The 21,941-nt window shown below is 40.2% G+C and overlaps 1 protein-coding gene across 2 annotated transcripts; it reads right to left on the reverse strand.

Moving 5' to 3' along the window:
* Window positions 1–856: 856 nt before the first annotated feature.
* Window positions 857–20,115, reverse strand: samm50 (SAMM50 sorting and assembly machinery component). 2 transcript variants are annotated; one of them, XM_061924823.1, is made up of 15 exons: window positions 19,948–20,115; window positions 11,642–11,752; window positions 11,468–11,569; window positions 11,310–11,397; window positions 9,433–9,539; window positions 8,123–8,253; window positions 7,954–8,041; window positions 7,752–7,880; window positions 3,248–3,319; window positions 3,084–3,170; window positions 2,914–2,984; window positions 1,676–1,743; window positions 1,430–1,576; window positions 1,110–1,251; window positions 857–1,010 (listed from the first exon to the last, which is right to left on the reverse strand). In XM_061924823.1, exons 1-15 carry the CDS (start codon window positions 19,966–19,968, stop codon window positions 965–967), a joined length of 1,410 nt encoding a protein of 469 aa, XP_061780807.1. In that variant the 5' UTR covers window positions 19,969–20,115; the 3' UTR covers window positions 857–964. The 2 variants fall into 2 exon arrangements, with proteins under 2 accessions (XP_061780807.1, XP_072767986.1); XM_072911885.1 differs by having other exon boundaries at window positions 1,430–1,583; window positions 1,674–1,743.
* Between the last annotated feature and the right edge of the window lie 1,826 nt (window positions 20,116–21,941).

The raw sequence follows: 21,941 nt of genomic DNA on the forward strand, positions 1-21,941 counted from the left end.
AGCGGCCGAAATGAGTTTCCTCCGCCCTTAGAGATAGGGTGAGAAGCTCTGCCATCCGGGGGGGATCTCAAAGTAAAGCCGCTGCTCCTCCACATCGAGAGGAGCCAGATGAGGTGGTTCGGGTATCTGGTCAGGATGCCACCGGAACGCCTCCCTACGGAGGTGTTTAGGGCACGTCCGACCGGTAGGAGGCCACGGGGAAGACCCAGGACACATTGGGAAGACTATGTCTCCCGGCTGGCCTGGGAACGCTTCGGGATCCCCCGGGAAGAGCTGGACGAAGTGGCTGGGGAGAGGAAAGTCTGGGCTTCCCTGCTTAGGCTGCTGCCCTCGCGACCCGGCCTCGGATACGCGGAAGAAGATGGATGAAAAAAAATACACAATTAGGAATAAAATGCATTAATGGATATCAAAAATCATATTCAAAACTAGAAAAACAAATACATAACACTACCCTACTTGGTGTGTGTAAGCTTGAACTATTACATATCAGAACAATAAACCACAACCCCAAAAGGGTATCCAAATAAAAATAGATAAAATAAAAAAATTAATACAATTTAAAAAATAATAAATGTGTATATATATATATTTATTTTATTTTATTTTAAGTGAATCCAAATGCTGCTTAGTTTCTGTTGAGTATGACTAATTTTCTAGTAGCGTGTACATGAAAAAACGTCTCCCAAACAAACAGCTCGCAACTGGGGATCGGTTGTCATTGTTCACTTAAAAGAGCCGTTCAAAAGACTCGATTTGTTCGCGAATGTCACATCTCTCGTAATTTGTCATTGCTGAGGAACAGGCATCAAAGTTAGCAATGGAGAGGAGGACAAAATAAACATTGCAGTACAACTTCAGTGCAAACACGGTTTATTGAAGTGATAAGATGCAACACACATCCACTACAAGCAATCGTCCTTTCAACAACAACAACGTCTAGTGCTGTGGCGCTCCCGTGGCTTCAGAGGAACCGGATTCCTGCTCCAAACTGGACCCCATCACATATCCTGAAAGAATGATGAATGAGCGCCAAATGAAGACATTTACAGAAAACACATTCCTGTACCAGTAGCGGACTTCAAGGTGGCCTGAGTGAACATCTTTACCTGTCTCCACTCTGGACTCCCATGGGAATGCAGTAATTCAGCTCCAGTCGGGCAATGTTCCCCAAACGTAACACGATGCCAAGTCCATATGACCAGCGGATGCACTCTGCCAGTTTCTTCAAATGTGCTTGCGGACCCTCCCCTGTGCGTTAGAATGACCAAGCTACTTAATATTGCTTCCAGAAGAAAACAACAAGGCCATCGATCAACCAAACAAGTCCTTTGCTAATTAAATAATTTGTCCCTGGGTCAACATTTTACACGTTCCTGTCAACCCAACCTTTGGGACATCAAACTTCAGAGGTTCTATTCCCGCTCACCATAGTTGAGGTTACAAAGGTTTCCGGCGTTGAGAAAGAAGTGCGTTCGGAAAAGGTCGCCAAAGCCCCCTTTGCCAGGCCGGAAAGGCAGAGGAGTGTAGAGGTGAAGGCCTCCTGCCCAGTAGGCTTCCCCTCCAAGGTAATCGCCTGTCATACCAGTAAAACCAGCACATTCCGTGTTACAAAATCAATAATAAAAAAATAAAAATAAAACATTGAGGCTGCAGGTGCAAGTTGACATCTCACCTTCACTCTGCGGTCCCATGCTGTACATGCTGAAACCACGAATACTGGTAGGGCCGCCCAGGTAGAACCTGCAGGGTTTATAACAGATGTGTTAGGGAAAGGGTGTCCAAAGTGCACACCATTTGAGGACCAAAGCTTTTTTTTTTCCTGGCACGCACAGGATACATAAATGAAATATGAAAATATTATACAAGGAGTATTAGGTTCACATTAGAAAGAGCTGAACAAGATACCGCACTAACAAATTACAGAATACAGTGGAGCCGTGATTTTTATTGTCGTTGTGGCTTGTGCAGCCCTTTGAGACACTTGTGATTTAGGGCTATATAAATAAACATTGATTGATTGATGATTATGCGGCCCCTGAGCTAAAATTAGTTTGACAAACCTTTGATGTAGACGAAAGCTCTTTGTCTGCATAAAGTCAACTTTTCTCAAAGTAAAATATTGCATATTGTTCTAATGTGTGCCACCTTGAGACAAGAATATATTGATTGACAGTCTAAAAGTAACATGTCTTCCTTCACTCGTTATTGTTGCAGTTTTATGCATTTATAACCGCCTACCGCCCGAATGCAGCTGAGATAGGCTCCAGCGACCCCGAAAGGGACAAGCGGTAGAAAATGGATGGATGGAAGTATAAAAAATATAAAAATCGCAAATCGACTCGCAATTTTGGAGAGAAAAATCGTGTAGCCCTAGCTCTAAGTTCAGTGGCCACTTCCCTCTGAGAACATCCTGTTTGAAGAGCGGCAACAATGAGGTGCTTGTTAGGCGCTGATCTCATGATGTCCAAATATGAACAGCATGATGAAGAGGACTGTTTAAATACCAATTGTAATAAGTGATTCCAATGAGTCCTATTACTGTACAGTATATCGTATTTCCTCTTATTTTATCAACTATATGGGGTAAAATGAGTGTAAATGTGTCCATATGGGTGGTATTTCATGTCTGCATTGCTCTAATGTTGGTAAAAACTGAATTTAGAATGTCGTAAACAAGTTTTTTTTCATGCCCCGCTATTGAAAAAAAATAAATTCTACTTTGCAAAAGAGAACGACAAACAAGAGAACTGTGTGCCGTAAGGTTTTGTAAGTGGTGCATTTAACAGCTTTTTAGAACTTTGTGGTCCTGCAGCCAATAAGTTTTCCGTATCTGGCCCTCGGCGTAAAAGTTTAGTCATCCCTGTACTACGTTTTTTTTATTTACATTTTTTTTTTTAAAGGAGGACTTACCTGTCTGCTATGCTTGTGCGCTTGTCACCAAAGGGCAAGAGCAGACCGCCCCACAAGGAGGCAGACAAAACCTAAGCAGAAGAGCCAAGAAGTAAGACATGTCTTTGTGTCCATTTTAAAAAGCTTCAGACACAAATATGAATGTTCGGTTCTAATAGAAAGCATCTCACAGAGTCCCAGAAGAGGGTTTTGTTGAGCTGGATCTCAAAGTCCTCCTTCAGGAAGCTGGCGTCTCCACCGGTGTAGCCAGCGAGCTCCTGAACACAACACATGCACCAAGTTGGGTCGCGCGTCCTTGCTGCAGAAACATCTGTGTCATTTGATGACAAGCAACCTGATGGATCTTCAACAGGCCGCCTCTCCTGGGCAGGATGGAGGAGTTTCTGGTGTCGATGACCATGGCGTGCTGGACAAACGAAGACAGCTCGAGTCAGTTTAAGTAGCTTTTTACTAGCTGCTAAAAGTCTTGTGCAGAATGTTTACCTTATTTATTTTCTTTTTTCTCTGAAACTACGATTGTTTATTCAGTTTGGGCTGAATCATAATAAACCTTTCCGAATGGTTATGGTTTGGTTGTTTACAACAATGCTCTTTAAATAGGTGGACTTGAACATTTTTGACAAATATTACGGCTGTCAAACTTATTGGGACAATAATGATAATTTCTTTTAACGGCACAATTTTTTTGGAAATGCGATTAGCGTACGTGCGTCATGTGTCGCAATACTGTCATGCTCCAATACGTTTGGATTGGGGTATTTCATCTCTTAATGGGGGAAGACGTTAATGCCTCTTATTTTCATGTTAGCATTTAGGCCGGTGGTCCCCAACCTTTTTGTAGCTGCGGACCGGTCAACGCTTGAAAATTTGTCCCACGGACTGGGGGGGTGTTTGGTATTTTATTTTTTTTGTCATAAAGAAATACAATCAATATCTGCTTACGGACTGTATCCATGCAGACTGTATTGATCTATATTGATATATAATGTAGGAACCAGAAATATTAATAACAGAAATAAACAACCCTTTTGTGCGAATGAGTGTGAATGAGTGTAAATGGGGGAGGAAGGTGTTTTGGGTTGGTGCACTAATTGTAAGTGTATCTTGTGTTTTTTATGTTGATTTAATAAAAATAAAAAATAAAAAATAATTATTTTTATTTTTATTTTTTTTCAATTTCTTGTGCGGCACAGTATCAATCGATCCACGGACCGGTACCGGGCCGTGGCCCGGTGGTTGGGGACCACTGATTTAGGCTAGCGAGCTGGCCCCTGTCCATCCATGAGTTCATTAAAGTGCAATTATCAATTACGGTTTTACCATAATTTTAATCTACGGTAAAATCGTAATATCAACCGTCGGGAGCTTTACAGCAGGTATCATAAATTCTGTTTCCCTTTACGTCCCTACTGCAGACAATGTGATTAATCACAATTAAATATTTTAATCGTTTGATAGCTCTAAATAATCTGTATGTTTGATATCCTGCCCAATGCTTCAAATATATTCATTTATTTGTGGCGGAGAACAGGCTGAAATTTGGAACGTCATACTGTAAATTAAGCTGTAATTAGTAAATATATTTATTAAAAGGGAACTGCACTTTTTTGGAATTTTGCCTATCGTTCATAATCATTATGAGAAACAAGAACACAGGTCTAACGGCTAAAGGGAGTCATCATTGTAACCGTCAAAGCCCTCTTAAGCAACTTCAAAACCCTCCAATAACGTTTTATATACACACTGCAAGTATATACAGGTAAAAGCCAGTAAATTAGAATATTTTGAAAAACTTGATTTATTTCAGTAATTGCATTCAAAAGGTGTAACTTGTACATTATATTTATTCATTGCACACAGACTGATGCATTCAAATGTTTATTTCATTTAATTTTGATGATTTGAAGTGGCAACAAATGAAAATCCAAAATTCCGTGTGTCACAAAATTAGAATATTACTTAAGGCTAATACAAAAAAGGGATTTTTAGAAATGTTGGCCAACTGAAAAGTATGAAAATGAAAAATATGAGCATGTACAATACTCAATACTTGGTTGGAGCTCCTTTTGCCTCAATTACTGCGTTAATGCGGCGTGGCATGGAGTCGATGAGTTTCTGGCACTGCTCAGGTGTTATGAGAGCCCAGGTTGCTCTGATAGTGGCCTTCAACTCTTCTGCGTTTTTGGGTCTGGCATTCTGCATCTTCCTTTTCACAATACCCCACAGATTGTCTATGGGGCTAAGGTCAGGGGAGTTGGCGGGCCAATTTAGAACAGAAATACCATGGTCCGTAAACCAGGCACGGGTAGATTTTGCGCTGTGTGCAGGCGCCAAGTCCTGTTGGAACTTGAAATCTCCATCTCCATAGAGCAGGTCAGCAGCAGGAAGCATGAAGTGCTCTAAAACTTGCTGGTAGACGGCTGCGTTGACCCTGGATCTCAGGAAACAGAGTGGACCGACACCAGCAGATGACATGGCACCCCAAACCATCACCCAACCATGCAAATTTTGCATTTCCTTTGGAAATCGAGGTCCCAGAGTCTGGAGGAAGACAGGAGAGGCACAGGATCCACGTTGCCTGAAGTCTAGTGTAAAGTTTCCACCATCAGTGATGGTTTGGGGTGCCATGTCATCTGCTGGTGTCGGTCCACTCTGTTTCCTGAGATCCAGGGTCAACGCAGCCGTCTACCAGCAAGTTTTAGAGCACTTCATGCTTCCTGCTGCTGACCTGCTCTATGGAGATGGAGATTTCAAGTTCCAACAGGACTTGGCGCCTGCACACAGCGCAAAATCTACCCGTGCCTGGTTTACGGACCATGGTATTTCTGTTCTAAATTGGCCCGCCAACTCCCCTGACCTTAGCCCCATAGAAAATCTGTGGGGTATTGTGAAAAGGAAGATGCAGAATGCCAGACCCAAAAACGCAGAAGAGTTGAAGGCCACTATCAGAGCAACCTGGGCTCTCATAACACCTGAGCAGTGCCAGAAACTCATCGACTCCATGCCACGCCGCATTAACGCAGTAATTGAGGCAAAAGGAGCTCCAACCAAGTATTGAGTATTGTACATGCTCATATTTTTCATTTTCATACTTTTCAGTTGGCCAACATTTCTAAAAATCCCTTTTTTGTATTAGCCTTAAGTAATATTCTAATTTTGTGACACACGGAATTTGGGATTTTCATTTGTTGCCACTTCAAATCATCAAAATTAAATGAAATAAACATTTGAATGCATCAGTCTGTGTGCAATGAATAAATATAATGTACAAGTTACACCTTTTGAATGCAATTACTGAAATAAATCAAGTTTTTCAAAATATTCTAATTTACTGGCTTTTACCTGTATATAATGTAGAAACAGACACGTTCATAACATTATGTAATATGTTCAATATTTACCGTATTTTTATCATTTTAATCATTTCCGGGAATTATTTATTCTGCGCATTGATTTCTGTTTTCATAGCAGCGCACTTCCGACTTCTGGCAACACCAGTGTGTTCGAATCATGTCAGACTTGGTAACAGACAACAAAGACGACTATTTTTGGGCAAATTATTATTCACAGCCTTACACTTTTGAAGCTAGATATACTGCTCCTTATAGAAGCGAACACAAAGGAAGAGTGAGACGTTGGAGCAGACGGAGGCCGAGAGAGGAGGATAAAAGCAATTTTGATGCTATAAATATGGAAGTCGGAGACATGCTATTTCGACATAAATGGATTGCTTATCCAACATCAACAGGAAACGTCCACGGCCAGCTGGAACAGACAAACAACTGTCCATCGAGTGAATCATTTTAATAACGACAATGATTAACACAGCACGTCATGCGAGTTATTACAACTACAGTACTTACGCTGCCTGGCTAGCTGTGCAAAAACAAAACATGAAATGTGGACTAATACCTTACAGATACTGTAATATGATTGTTCATGTTCTTCACTCAGTACAGATTGGTGTCCTACCGCAGTGATGTGCATTACAAACTTAAACGTGTTTCGTGCTGACGTAGAAGCTCACTAATCTCTTGCTGAAATTAGCTTTTACAGCTAATACCAAAGCATGCCGATATGTTAGTACGCTAGAAAAATAGTTCCTCAGTGTTTGCTCTTATAGTAACAATGTCACTACAGCTTTGTTCTTATACATGGTAATTGTTACATATTGTATATATGATATGGACATAATATATATAATATACTGTACATATATTATGTATATATTCGTATATATGTTATGTTATATTTTATATCGCTATATTTAGTCTATTTATACCTGCATTGTTCTTGCCATCCTTACACTTTCCATCATTGTAACTGAGCTACTGTGTTGAAGAATTTCCCTTGTGGATCATTAAAGTTTGTCTAAGTCTAAGTCTAATACGGCTTGCGGAGCATAAATGAAGTATTGACGGTTTTTGAATGCATTTTCTAAGTGATTTATAGGTAGAATTGATTGCTCCCATTAGCTGTATTGCTAACCACCTCGAACGAGATGATTTTTATATGTTAGAAAATGAAAAAAACAAAAACTTTTGTCTTCTTGTCTCTCATAATGATTGCAAACGATAGGCAAAATTCCAAAAAAAGTGCAGTTCCCCTTTAAGTAAGTATTGTTTGTAATGTATTTTAATTTCCATATGTCTCAAACAAGAACAGTACAGATGAACATTGTATCAGACAGTCATTATTCAGATTGTGATGCTACAGCAAAAGTTTTGGATTTAAAATGTTTTTCTCTGGTCAGGGGGTACTCGACTGAACCAGCCATTTACAACCACGCATTTGTGGTTACATGAAAATCTGGATGATTTATAATAAAAGCCAAATACCGCAAGTGATGATTTGAGGGAATGTCCACTCTCCTCCCGGACGGCAAAGGAGGCGGTGCGAGCCAGACATCCCAAATCTCTCCACACTCCTTCCCACTTCAGCGTCTGGTTGGTCTTCCACACGGGGAACTGAGCGGCAGACACACGACTTAATGCGTTAATGACTCCGGCCTTAAAAAAGAGAAGTCTTCCAGAAACTTACGTTTAGCTCGGCAGACACGCCCCGATCCGTTTCTCTCAGAGAACTCCATGGAAACTGGCCGGTTACTTTGTATGCGTTGAGGGAGATGCTGGAGGATGGATAACAAAGACATGAAAAAACCCGACTTCCGGCAGAAAACATTCATCATCTCCTCGGCTCCAAAGCTTACTTGCGTTCGAAGTTTCCCGGTTGAGGTTTGAAGAAGGAGAGTCCGTAGGAAGTCTCTTTGGTGCCGTAGGAGAACTGAAAGGTCAGCTTCTCGGCACGGCCGAACACATTAGGCAACTTCATGCCAAGAACCTAAAAGGCAACCAGACACCATCCACACATGAGGAAGGAGTCTACACTAGAAGACATGAACATCTAATAAAGTGTTTCTTAACCTTCTGTTGGAACGTGAGCGACCCCTAGAGGGCCGCAAAAAATACCCAGTTGTAATACACTTTTCCTCCACTTGTAGCAGTAGTGACAATCGCAAACAAACAGGAGCCAAAGTTAAAGTACCAATGATTGTCACACACACACTAGGTGTGGTGAAATTTGTCCTCTGCATTTGACCCATCCTCTTGTTCACCCCCTGGGAGGTGAGGGGAGCAGTGGGCAGCAGCGGTGCCGCGCCCGGAAATCATTTTTGGTGATTTAACCCCCAATTCCAACCTGCTGAGTGCCAAGCAGGTCATAGAGAAGTTTCTTAAGCGCAAAAATTATGACTAAAGTGGTGAAACTGTATTTTCAATTGTACTTGAGTTTTATTGACAGTTTAGTTACAAAACATTCATTATTAATTTAGTTTATTAATTTTAGCACAACATAATTTTATGTTGGATCTTATGTAGTATATTTGGTTAGTACTGTAAATTCCGGACTATTAGCTGGTACTTTTTCCCTACACTTTAAACGCTCTAATTACGGATTGTTCTTTGCTGGCAGCCATAATGCAATTAGTTTAGTAAAAAAAAAGCAAAGAAACTGAAAAGGTGGGTAATTGATTGGGCTATGGCACCATCTTTTGGACGAGTTCGCTCACTGCAGGTGCTACAGTGTCCTTCCATTTAGTGCTTTGAACCAGAAGTAGAAGTGTGGTTCCGTCTTCTAGCCATCTATACCGTTTCTACATGTATGTATTCTTCATTTATCACTCCAGGCAACGTATGTAAGTTTCACAATTTTACTAAAACAATTCTTACTTACTAAACTGTCCCATGTGTGATGTATATTGGAGTGTTTTCATGCCTATTTATTTGTACATGCTATTGTAATGTAATAACACTTGTTGTTAGCATTCACTAATGTGCTAACATATTTACAAGGGTCTGTGTTAGTCTTATTAACTTACAATGACACTCTTTTTACATCGTTTCAGTTTCACAAATTCCTAGGTAAATTCACCAAAACATCACAGTGGAGTTATTGAGTCTGTTTAGCTGATTGGAGAGCTGGCTTCCGTGACGCTGACTTCCACTGTGGCAGAAAACTCACCATGCTTCCTTCATTGTTTCCAACCATGGTGTTGTAACTGCCTGTCAGCCGCCGCAGCTCCACCACTTCAAAGGTCACGTCCAGACCGTTGGGAAGAGCATCCTCACCTTAGGAGCATAAATAAGAAGATATGAGTGCAATCACACAAGGGTAATTTAGGGAGGGGTGGCTTTCAATTACCGGTATCGGTAATCGATACCGGTACTGAATGGTAAGGCTGCACAAATCGTCATCAAGGTTCTTTTAATGCAATAACTTAACCACAGGAGGCCGAATTTTTACAAAAAATTCTCTCCTACGTCTTGGATTTGGAATTGTCAAGGCTGGCGTTCTTGGCCTGACGCTAATTGAAAAGTGTTTACAGGAAACCGCAAGAGTGTGTGTCCCATAGCCGTTGCAGTCAATGCATTGATAAATTTAATATATGGATATAGTAGAAACTGGATTCAAATAGCCCCATTTGTCACGGTTTACCTGACACATGAAACATGACAAATTGGGGGCGTCTACCACACGCATAAGCCGCCACATATCAGTAGAGTGTTGAATATCTGAAAAACGCGTTTTGTGCCGATTCCAACTTTGACCTCAGTTGCTATGTAGAGTGGCGCTTTCCATCATTTTCAGCAGACTGTATTACAAAATAATTCCCCCCTTCCTCTCACGTGAGACCCAACCAGGAATGGGGCCATATTAATCTCTTCCCTACTGTATAATGAAAATCTAAAAATCGCAAATCGAATTGCTATCGCAGTTCTTTGTAATCAGGTTTTTTCCTCAAAATCCTGCAGACCTACTCAAAGTTAACACTTTCTGGTACTTAAGTGTGTGGTCAACTGGTAATAAATGTTTATTTGTTTTATAATAAAAATATTTTTTTTTTGTTTAACTTTAAACAGTGAGCTTTACAATAATAACTGTGCTGTCCAGTTGTTATATCTTGATTTCTTACACTTTTGAGTATATTTTGCAAGTATTCATTCGTGTCAGTTTGTCCTAGGTGTGTTGTCGTAGTCAGGAAGTAGTTTTTGCCACTAAGTTGAATGTGCCAGTCTTGTCTTTTTGTCGAGTCCTACAAAGTGTTAATACTGTAAATGTTGAACTTGTTACACACAAGCTGTTTGATTGTAACACGCATCTTAGTTGTAGTCTTCATTGAAATCGCCATGTAAAGTCGCTAATGCTAATCACTAGCATATATAAGGCATATTCAATGTAAATAAGAAATGGAGCCTTACTTTGGAGTGCTTTCTATCAGGGAAGCTTGCTTTATTGGTATCTAAAATTGCAACTTTACAGAGAGGCAATCTACCCCGAATATAAAAGTCAAAAAGTTAAAGTTAAAGTACCAATGATAGTCACACACACACACTAGGTGTGGCGAAATTATTCTCTGCATTTGACCCATCACCCTTGATCACCCCCTGGGAGGAGAGGGGAGCAGTGGGCAGCAGCGGTGGCCGTGCCCGGGAATCATTTTTGGTGATTTAACCCCCAGTTCCAACCCTTGATACTGAGTGCCAAGCAGGGAGGTAATGGGTCCCATTTTTATAGTCTTTGGTATGACTCGGCCGGGGTTTGAACTCACAACCTACCGATCTCAGGGCGGACACTCTAACCACTAGGCCACTGAGTATGAGTAGTATGAGTCTGCAACCGGACGTGATGTCTCGTGCAACAAAGGTATCGAAATTAAGTACCGTTTGATTTAATGTGAGTCTGTACTCTGTAGTAATTAAGTAATTAATGCGATCCCGCCTCTCACAGGTAATTCAGTTCAGTGTGAATGCGGGCCATGAGGGAGGGTGGGGACTGACCCAAAATCCATGTAGTGCGCCCTAAGTGACAAGGGATTCTAAATTATTATGGTTTAGTACCTCTCGAGGTGTCGATAACAACCTCCACTTTCCTGAATATTCCGAGACGCAGCAGCTTCTGTCTGGCATCGTGCGACCTTTTCATCACCTGGAACGACACAGTGAGGAGAGGTCAAGACTACAAAACTGGTGCGCCAGCCTCGACCGAGTGATCATACATCAACCAGATTCCTGGCACGGAACACATCGGCGATCTCATAGGACAACAGGTCCTCCTTGGTCCTCCCGAGCCCGTCTATGTGCACTCGCTGGACCACCACCTTTGGACGCAGAAGAGTAGATCTCAATGACTGCCGCGGGTATTACTTGGTGGCACACAACACGGATCTTACGTTCTTGTTTTCCAGGATTTCCTGCTTGGGCTCCTGCTCCACTTCCGGAGGCTCAATGTCGTCGGCATGGACTCCCAGCTCAGGCCCGTGCATGGGCAGAGGGTCCAGGCTCTGATGAAAAGGAGTTTTCATTTTGTTACTTTTTTCCCTTGTTACTTTAGTGGTCTTTTTTGCAAACATTATTACAGCCAAATCTGAGAAACACGATATAGTACAGTTGAGCACCACTGCTAACTATAAGCACAATAATACACATTGTCAAATTGGACTGTCAACACATTTACTTGCACTAAAACAGTCGGATTCCCTAAATACTTAATTTTTCACACTACTGCCTGAGGTCACCATTTACAGTACATGCACTATCCACCGTTGTAGCGTCCCGCCACAAATAGATTTAGTACCGTATTTTTCGGACTATAAGTCGCAGTTTTTTTCATACTTTGGCCGGGGGTGCGACTTATACTCAGGAGCGACTTATGTGTGAAATTATTAACACATTACCGTAAAATATCAAATAATATTATTTAGCTCATTCACGTAAGAGACTAGATGTATAAGATTTCATGGGATTTAGCGATTAGGAGTGACAGATTGTTTGGTAAACGTATAGCATGTTCTATATGTTATAGTTATTTGAATGACTCTTACCATAATATGTTACGTTAACATACCAGGCACGTTCTCAGTTGGTTATTTATGCGTCATAACGTACACTTATTCAGCTTGTTCACTATTATTTATTTATTCTAAATTGCCTTTCAAATGTCTATTCTTGGTGTTGGGGTTTATCAAATAAATTTCCACAAAAAATACGACTTATACTCCAGTGCGACTTATATTTGTTTTTTTCCTTCTTTATTATGCATTTTCGGACGGTGCGACTTATACTCCGGAGCGACTTATACTCCGAAAAATACGGTACTACTCGTCACCCTTACGCATAAGCACAGGATTTTTGTTATTGTTACGGCCTAAAACGCCTGAATTGGCAGCAGTTTTTCAGAAAGTAAAACACAAAAGTTGCTTATTTACTTTCAATATTGAATTAAGTGTTCCTTGAAACCTTAATCTCAAAAAGCACATGATTTCAACAAAACCTACAACTACTGTGTTGATGTTTTACTTATTTTATAACACACACACTTAAAAGTAGACACTGTATGGCAGTAAAAGTACATACACAAAGCTCATGCTCAAATTATCTTCATCCATCCATTTTCTACCGCTTGTAAATTATCTTAATAATTATAACTAATAATAGTAATTAGAACTTGGCGATACAACTATCAATTTATATCGCAATAGATACGACATCTATATCAATAAAGAATGCATTCAATAAAATGTCCAATAATTTTTTCCTCTTCTTTGTCGGAAGAAACCAGAAGTTGCGAAGGCACTCTCTCTGGTAACCGAGCAACGCAGGAAGTGATCACTGATCAGTGGGAGTGATACGCTAAGAGCCAATCAGGCAACAGTATCAACTATCTTTTGGTTGCGCCATCGTGTTGTCTCGCGGTGGATTCTTCGCACAGTGTGACAATAGAAAGTAAAAATGAAGAAATTGTGGATAAAACAAGAAAAGTCGCCTCGACAGAATGGCAATTTTCTTTTTCTAAAAATGGACCGCAGTCAGACCAATGTGGTCTGTAAATGATGCAAGGCGCTCGTCCCCACCACCTTAGCTGCGCTCACCCTTTAGAGCACAACCGTAACTTCCTGGCACTAAACCTGCAGAAAATAGTTCTTCTCAGGTTTCTCTGTTTACATTTTCTCACGTTTCACTATTTTCTTACACTTTAAGCATTTCTTACATATTCACATTATAATGGGACTATCTGTGAATGAAAAAAGTATGCCACTTTGTACAGCAGACGCATCGTAACTGCCAGCTCATATGCACCTTCTTGTTGTTCAGGGTATTATTGCTATAGTCGGTTATAATGGTGTATAATATTTCATGTTTTATTACCAAGTTGTACTCACACTACAGTGGTACCGTTTTTTGGCAAGTATTTTCAACAAAAATATGTCTCAGTTTTCATACACTGTCTCAGTTTTAGTACCATGAAACACATGTTGGCGTTTCAGTCTGTGTGCTTTTTTATATGAAAACAAAAATTAACCTGACACTTTTGAATGAAAGAAACAGCTGTTCTAAATGTGTCCACTGGATGTTGCAATATTAATTATTTGCTTCAAATGTACAAAATAAAACACATGATGTTAGTGCATCAGTTGAGGAAAATGATCAAACTACATAAATAACATACTGTAATTTCATTTGGATATATATATATTTTTTATCTTGATAGATTGAAAATTAACACCAATGAGTTGACTGATGAACATTATCACATAATTTATTCAGAAAATATAAAAAAACGACAAATAAAGATGGAATACTACTAACCGCAACATGTACCGGTAAGTGTAAAAAAATAAAACCCAACAATATTATGATTTCTACATTTTGTTCTATTTTACAAAACAAAGAAAACAGTCTGAAGTTTTATTACTGGTTGTGGAAATCTTGTCCACCACTGTACTCTGTATGCAAAGGCAAACTGTCCATCTTTAACTGCCCAAAGACTTTTTCGATTGATAGTTTTTACATATAAATGTCTTCTTGGACTTGTCCCCACCTATGTGTGTTCCTTTGTGTGTAGAGACTCCAGTCATTACAACCTACGCTCACAGGATGTCCTCCACATAAATAATAAATAATAAATGGGTTATACTTGTATAGCGCTTTTCTACCTTCAAGGTACTCAAAGCGCTTTGACAGTATTTCCACATTCACCCATTCACACACACACATTCACACACTGATGGCGGGAGCTACCATGCAAGGCGCTAACCAGCAGCCATCAGGAGCAAGGGGTGAAGTGTCTTGCCCAAGAACACAACGGACGTGACTAGGATGGTAGAAGGTGGGGATTGAACCCCAGTAACCAGCAACCCTCCGATTGCTGGCACGGCCACTCTACCAACTTCGCCATGCCACATGTTAGTTCCTAGAGCCAACACAGAACTTGGAAAGAAAGCATTCAGTAATGCTACTCCCTGGTCATTAAATGACATCCAGAAAGATCTGAGGCTACCAGAATTTATCAGTTTGGTGGAGTGGAAGTCCATTTTAAAAGATCGAGAAACCAGTGCTCTTGGGAAATGTACTTGCTTTTAAATTGAATTATTACTTAATCGTTTTAAATTATTTTTGACCTGTTGTGGTATGACTGCTGTTGTTCTGTTGTATTGTCTTGTTGTAATTATTATTGTAACTTTGTTTGTGCCGCCCTCTTTGTCAGGTCGCTCTTGGAAAAGAGATTTTAATCTCAATGAGTCGTTACCTGGTTAACCCTTGTGCAACGTTCATATTGTTGAAGTGAAGTGAATTATACTATATATTGTTGTTACTCAGCCAGCGTTTGTGGCTGAGTGGCTCACAATCAAACACTTTTTTGTTAAAATACTGAACAGATGTTTATTGGGATAAGGTAAACAGCTGTTCAGTATTTTAACAAAAAAGTGTTTGATTGTGAGGCATTAAAAGCCACAAAATGCAACGGGTCCATCAGACCCACAAACGCTGGCTGAGTAACAATATGAACGTTGCACGGAAAATTTCTCTGCCAGTTTCTGCATCCCACAGGGATTCTTCTTTTGTGTTTCTGCACCTGCGGTTCCCACACAAGGTTGCAACATTGTGTGTCAACATTGTCTGCTCTCATTTTCTCGCACATTTGACCCTCTGATGTTCTGTGTACCGACACTCTGTCCTCCTCTTGTCTAGGCCTGCTGTGTGTGTGTGTGTGTGTGTGTGTGTGTGTGTGTGTGTGTGTGTGTGTGTGTGTGTGTGTGTGTGTGTGTATGTATGTGTCTGTGTGTATGTATGTGTGTGTGTGTTCTGGCAATGCTTACTTAATGGGGACATCATTCTGTTTACACAGTCACCTTTAGGGGACCTCTGACGGTATGGGGACAAAAAAACAGGTCCCCTAAAGGGAAATATTGTTAAATGATAGTCAGATCCATTCTGAAGATGCCCAAGTGATTTTTAAGCTTTGGCCCATAAAACATGTTTACTGGTTAGTTTACTACTCAGTGGCCTAGTGGTTAGAGTGTCCGCCCTGAGATCGGTAGGTTGTGGGTTCAAACCCCGGCCGAGTCATACCAAAGACTATAAAAATGGGACCCATTACCTCCCTGCTTGGCACTCAGTATCAAGGGTTGGAATTGGGGGTTAAATCACCAAAAATGATTCCCGGGCACGGCCACCGCTGCTGCCCACTGCTCCCCTCACCTCCCAGGGGGTGATCAAGGGTGATGGGTTAAATGCAGAGAATAATTTCGCCACACCTAGTGTGTGTGTGACAATCATTGGTACTTTAACTTTTTAACTTTAGTTTGAAAGTGAGACATTTGCACAGCAGCCCCCTCATCGGGCTGTAGCTGGTACATTTAAGTGGTGAAACTTCCTATAAGAGGACAGCTGTAGTGCTGTATTCTGAGGATCATGTAATATTTATTTATTTATTTATTTTAAATGGTCCTCAGTAGTCACTACAAATTTGTGTGAATTATGCAAAATTATTTAAATTTGATCCCCATCAACCATATTAAGTCTTTTTCCCCAGGGTCCCCAGTAAGAATGATCAGCACATTACTTCATCAATCCAGAGATTTAAAGACGTGTATGAGCTAACTGGGCAGTGGCCATTTTACCTTTTTTTTTTATGCCTCCACAACCTGTAGAAAGGGTGGTCCCCACAAGTGATGATCAAAAACTTGGTCCTCATTCCAAATAACCAGTGTGTGTGTGTGTGTGTGTGTGTGTGTGGTACACAGAACATCAATTTCCACACTTCTATTAGCCCCGGGTCCAGTGGACCCGGACATTTTATATGTAATAGAAATGTGTAGGGGGGGTGTATGGTCATTAAATATGTATTCTGATATATGTTCTTCACAGAAAATGAGCCAAAGTAAATGAGTCTAAGTTTGAAAAAATGAATTGATTGTATCTTTTTTTTTTTTTTTATAAAATGAAAACAGGTCCCACAGACCCGAACACCACACAAGTTAACGTAAAGGAAATTGAATTGAATTGAATCTGAAGTTTTCTTTGTTTTTAAGTTATCGTGCCGTGATTTGACCAGTCTGGCCCACTTGGGAGTAGATTTTTCTCCATGTGGCCCCCCCCCCCGATTTAAAATGAGTTTGACACCCCTGCTTTAAGTTAACATTTTAGGGTGTCTTGAACTGTAACGTAATTTTCTATGGGAGATATTGTTTCGGTTTTCACTGGTGGAATTCTTAAAGAAAAACGGAAAAGACGCTGTACTACGCAAGGTGACATTGTAAAATAGGTACAAAATGAAAATGATGGAGAAGAAAAAAATGCACCAAATTGATCGTCACGCTACCAGAGAGGCTTTCGTCAGGGAAAGACAAATGTTGTCCACCGGACAGCAGGCAGTCGGACACAATAGTTAGGGACCGAGTCCCTTTGGGACAGAGGACCCTATTGTATTTCTAGCGTTTTATTATTATACCGCCGCCTCTTTGAGCTGTAATTTGACCCCCTTAACATGCTTCAAAACTCACCAAATTGGACACACACATCAGGACTGGCGAAAATTGCGATCTAAAAAAAAAAAAAAAAAAAAACTCAAAATTGCGCTCTAGCGCCCCCTAAGAAGAAAACACAGACCAAACTGCCTGTAACTCCCAGTAGGAATGTCGTAGAGACATGAAACAAAAACACTTAGACCTATATTTCATACACTGACAACCCCCAGCAAAAATCAACAGTAAGTGTGCTATTCCCCCTTCAAAACAAAAGTTGTGTAAAAACAGTTACCTTTTTTTCAAACAGTATCTCCTCTGAGCGCGTTTGTCGTGTCGGCTGCAAATTAGCACAGGAGAGAGATTGAACCCTTCTGATTAAAAGTTGATGAAAGAGTTTTAATTATTGCTCCAGTTTGGATTTTATGAGGCCTCAAAGTCGGTCCCGTCCATCGCTGCTTGCAGCTTTAATTTTGTTATGAAACTATGAATTATTATCAAAAGTGTGTGTTTTTGAAAAAAGCATTCAGTTCCGCCCGAATGCAGCTGAGATAGGCTCCAGCACCACCCGCAACCCTGAACGGAACAAGCGGTAAAAGATGGATGGATAATTGAATCTGAAGTTTTCTTTATTTTTAAGTTATCGTGCCGTGATTTGACCAGTCCGGCTCACTTGGGAGTAGATTTTTCTCCATTTGGCCCCCGACTTAAAAATGAGTTTGACACCCCTGCTTTAAGTTAACATTTTAGGGTGTCTTGAACTGGATTACGTAATTTTCTATGGGAGATATTGTTTCGGTTTTCACTGGAATTCCTGAAGAAAAACGGAAAAGAGTACGCAAGGTGACATTGTAAAATAAGTACAAAATGAAAGTGATGAATAAGAAAAAAATGCACCAAATTGATCGTCAAGTGACCAAAGAGGCTTTCGCCAGGGAAAGACGAATGTTGTCCACCGGACAGCAGGCAGTCGGACACAATAGTTAGGGACCGACCCCTATTGTATTTCTAGCGTTTTATTATTATACCGCCGCCTCTTTGAGCTGTAATTTGACCCCCTTAACATGCTTCAAAACTCACCAAATTGGACACACACATCAGGACTGGCGAAAATTGCGATCTAATAAAAAAAACAACCCAAAACTCAAAATTGCGCTCTAGCGCCCCCTAGGAAGAAAACACAGACAAAACTGCCTGTAACTCCCAGTAGGAATGTCGTAGAGACATGAAACAAAAACACTTAGACCTATATTTCATACACTGACAACCCCCAGCAAATATCAACAGTAAGTTTGCTATTCCCCCTTCAAAACAAAAGTTGTGTAAAAACAGTCACCTTTTTTCAAACAATATCTCCTCTGAGCGCGTTTGTCGTGTCGGCTGCAAATTAGCACAGGAGAGAGAGTGAACCCTTCTGATTAAAAGTTGATGAAAGAGTTTTAATTACTGCTCCAGTTTGGATTTTATGAGCCCTCAATGTAGGTCGATTTTTCTCCGTTTGGCCCCCGATCTAAAAATGAGTTTGACACCCCTGCTTTAAGTTAACATTTTAGGGTGTCTTGAACTGGATTACGTAATTTTCTATGGGAGATATTGTTTCGGTTTTCACTGGAATTCCTGAAGAAAAACGGAAAAGAGTACGCAAGGTGACATTGTAAAATAAGTACAAAATGAAAGTGATGAATAAGAAAAAAATGCACCAAATTGATCGTCAAGTGACCAAAGAGGCTTTCGCCAGGGAAAGACGAATGTTGTCCACCGGACAGCAGGCAGTCGGACACAATAGTTAGGGACCGACCCCTATTGTATTTCTAGCGTTTTATTATTATACCGCCGCCTCTTTGAGCTGTAATTTGACCCCCTTAACATGCTTCAAAACTCACCAAATTGGACACACACATCAGGACTGGCGAAAATTGCGATCTAATAAAAAAAACAACCCAAAACTCAAAATTGCGCTCTAGCGCCCCCTAGGAAGAAAACACAGACAAAACTGCCTGTAACTCCCAGTAGGAATGTCGTAGAGACATGAAACAAAAACACTTAGACCTATATTTCATACACTGACAACCCCCAGCAAAAATCAACAGTAAGTTTGCTATTCCCCCTTCAAAACAAAAGTTGTGTAAAAACAGTCACCTTTTTTCAAACAATATCCCCTCTGAGCGCGTTTGTCGTGTCGGCTGCAAATTAGCACAGGAGAGAGAGTGAACCCTTCTGATTAAAAGTTGATGAAAGAGTTTTAATTACTGCTCCAGTTTGGATTTTATGAGCCCTCAATGTAGGTCGATTTTTCTCCGTTTGGCCCCCGATCTAAAAATGAGTTTGACACCCCTGCTTTAAGTTAACATTTTAGGGTGTCTTGAACTGGATTACGTAATTTTCTATGGGAGATATTGTTTCGGTTTTCACTGGAATTCCTGAAGAAAAACGGAAAAGAGTACGCAAGGTGACATTGTAAAATAAGTACAAAATTAAAGTGATGGATAAGAAAAAAAATGCACCAAATTGATCGTCAAGCTACCAGAGAGGCTTTCGCCAGGGAAAGACGAATGTTGTCCACCGGACAGCAGCAGTCGGACACGATAGTTCGTTATGAAACTATGAATTATAATCAAAAAGTGTGTTTTGTGGCGCGGAGGACGCACAGACGCACAGTTCGGGGCCTCTCCTTAGCAGCACAACACGCCGAGAGGTCAAACTTACTAACGGACACGTTTGCTCGGTCTTACCCTGGCGTGGACGGCGCCCATGCTGAGCTCCAAGGGACGCCGACCCGGTGAAGGACACACAAAGCCTGGGACGGCGAAGAAGGTGAGAGACGAGGCGCTAAGACGAAGCGGAGGCAGGCGACAGGGAGCTGCACAAGGAGGACGCCATGTCACTTCCGGGTCTTGGCCACGCCCACTGCCCGGCGGCCATTGCCGACAAGCGAATCATAAAACACTAATATTCTACATTGTGTACACTAATACACAGTAAGTCAGCATAAAGTAAAACATTACTTATATTATACGGGCCATTCAACTGAATCGCACACGGTAAAAAAATACACGCCAAAATAACTTTAAACTGTAAAAATACTGTTTCACTAAGCAAAGTGCACATTAAACATGTGTATCGTTGCATATTCAATTAATATAATTTAAAAGTTGAACTTAAAGTACTTTGAACACTAGAAGAAAAAACGTTTGTTGCCTGTCCCCCGCTCCCTAGATTTTAAGATGAAATATAACATTTAAATCCTTCACAAATGTCATATTTTCTATATATTTTGTTACTCCTTGTCCCAACTATACTCTAAGTTTTTATTTTTTCCTGAAAACCAAACACAATTTAGTCCAAATTAAGTCATGTCCCTGGGTGTTACACTACTATTAAATTGTAGCATTCAAATCAGGAAATCTGAAAGCCAAAAGTTCCATTCATCCAATTTTTACCGGTTGTCATTTATTTAATTTTCTGTGTATTCCATAGTTCTACTATTGGGTGTAGGGGTCAAAATCTCAGCACGGTCCTGTTGCCAAAATTAGTTTTAAGTTATTTGTTTTTGTTAAATCCCAGAGAGAGAGAGTGAGAGAGAGAGAGAGTGAGATAGAGAGAGAGTGAGAGAGAGAGAGAGTGAGAGAATGAGAGAGTGAGAGAGAGAGTGAGAGAGTGAGAGAGAGAGAGAGAGAGAGAGAGAGAGAGAGAGAGCGAAATAGATATTTATAAATAAATATAGAGATATTATACATATATATATATATATATATATATATATATATATATACATATATATATGCATATGTGTATATATATATATGTTTTTTAAAAACCAATACTATATATAAATATATATATATATATATATATATATATATATATATATATATATATATATCCATCCATCCATCCATTTTCTACCGCTTAGTCCCTTCGGGGTCGCGGGGGGCGCTGGAGCCTATCTCAGCTACAATCGGGCGGAAGGCGGTGTACACCCTGGACAAGTCGCCAACTCATCGCAGGGCCAACACAGATAGACAGACAACATTCACACTCACATTTCCACACTAGGGCCAATTTAGTGTTGCCAATCAACCTATCCCCAGGTGCATGTCTTTGGAGGTGGGAGGAAGCCGGAGTACCCGGAGGGAACCCACGCAGTCACGGGGAGGACATGCAAACTCCACACAGAAAGATTCCGAGGCCGGGATTGAACTCACGACTACTCAGGACCTTCGTATTGTGAGGCAGACGCACTAACCCCTCTTCCACCGTGCTATATATATATATATATATATATATATATATATATATATATATATACATATATATATATATGTATATATATATATATATATATATGTATATATATATTTTGTTTTTTGTTTTTTTAACCTTTAGGACTCTCCTCAAGTTTGGTCCAATAGACCCAGAAGGGTGTCAGTCATAAAAATGTTAAAAATAAGTAATATCATTCTTTTTTCAACACTTTAGAGCTATCTGTTGATATTAACATTGTTTTTTTAAATGTCGTTATTGCTTAAGAAAACTCAGTTTTCATGGCAAAAACACAAAATATTCAACATTTACCCCTTTAAAAGTGTCTGGGATCCAAAAGTGTCCCACTCATAAGAGTGTTAGAAATAAGTTGTGCATTATTTTTGTACATCTAAATCTCTAGGTCAACTTTAGCTCTATCCGTTGATTATATATATATATTTTTTTTTTTTATGTTTTTGGT

The sequence above is a fragment of the Nerophis lumbriciformis genome, linkage group LG29, assembly GCF_033978685.3.
Source record: "Nerophis lumbriciformis linkage group LG29, RoL_Nlum_v2.1, whole genome shotgun sequence".
Classification (NCBI taxonomy): domain Eukaryota; kingdom Metazoa; phylum Chordata; class Actinopteri; order Syngnathiformes; family Syngnathidae; genus Nerophis; species Nerophis lumbriciformis.

Bases quoted from the DNA above. Each gene is read 5' to 3' on its own strand.
- samm50 (XM_072911885.1), bottom strand. From the start codon at position 19,968: ATGGGCGCCGTCCACGCCAGG. The intron at 11,753-19,947 runs GTAAGACCGAGC...CCTTTTCATCAG, and splicing joins TGGGCGCCGTCCACGCCAGG to AGCCTGGACCCTCTGCCCAT. The intron at 3,320-7,751 runs GTATTTGGCTTT...TCGTTTGTCCAG, and splicing joins CCCTCAAATCATCACTTGCG to CACGCCATGGTCATCGACAC.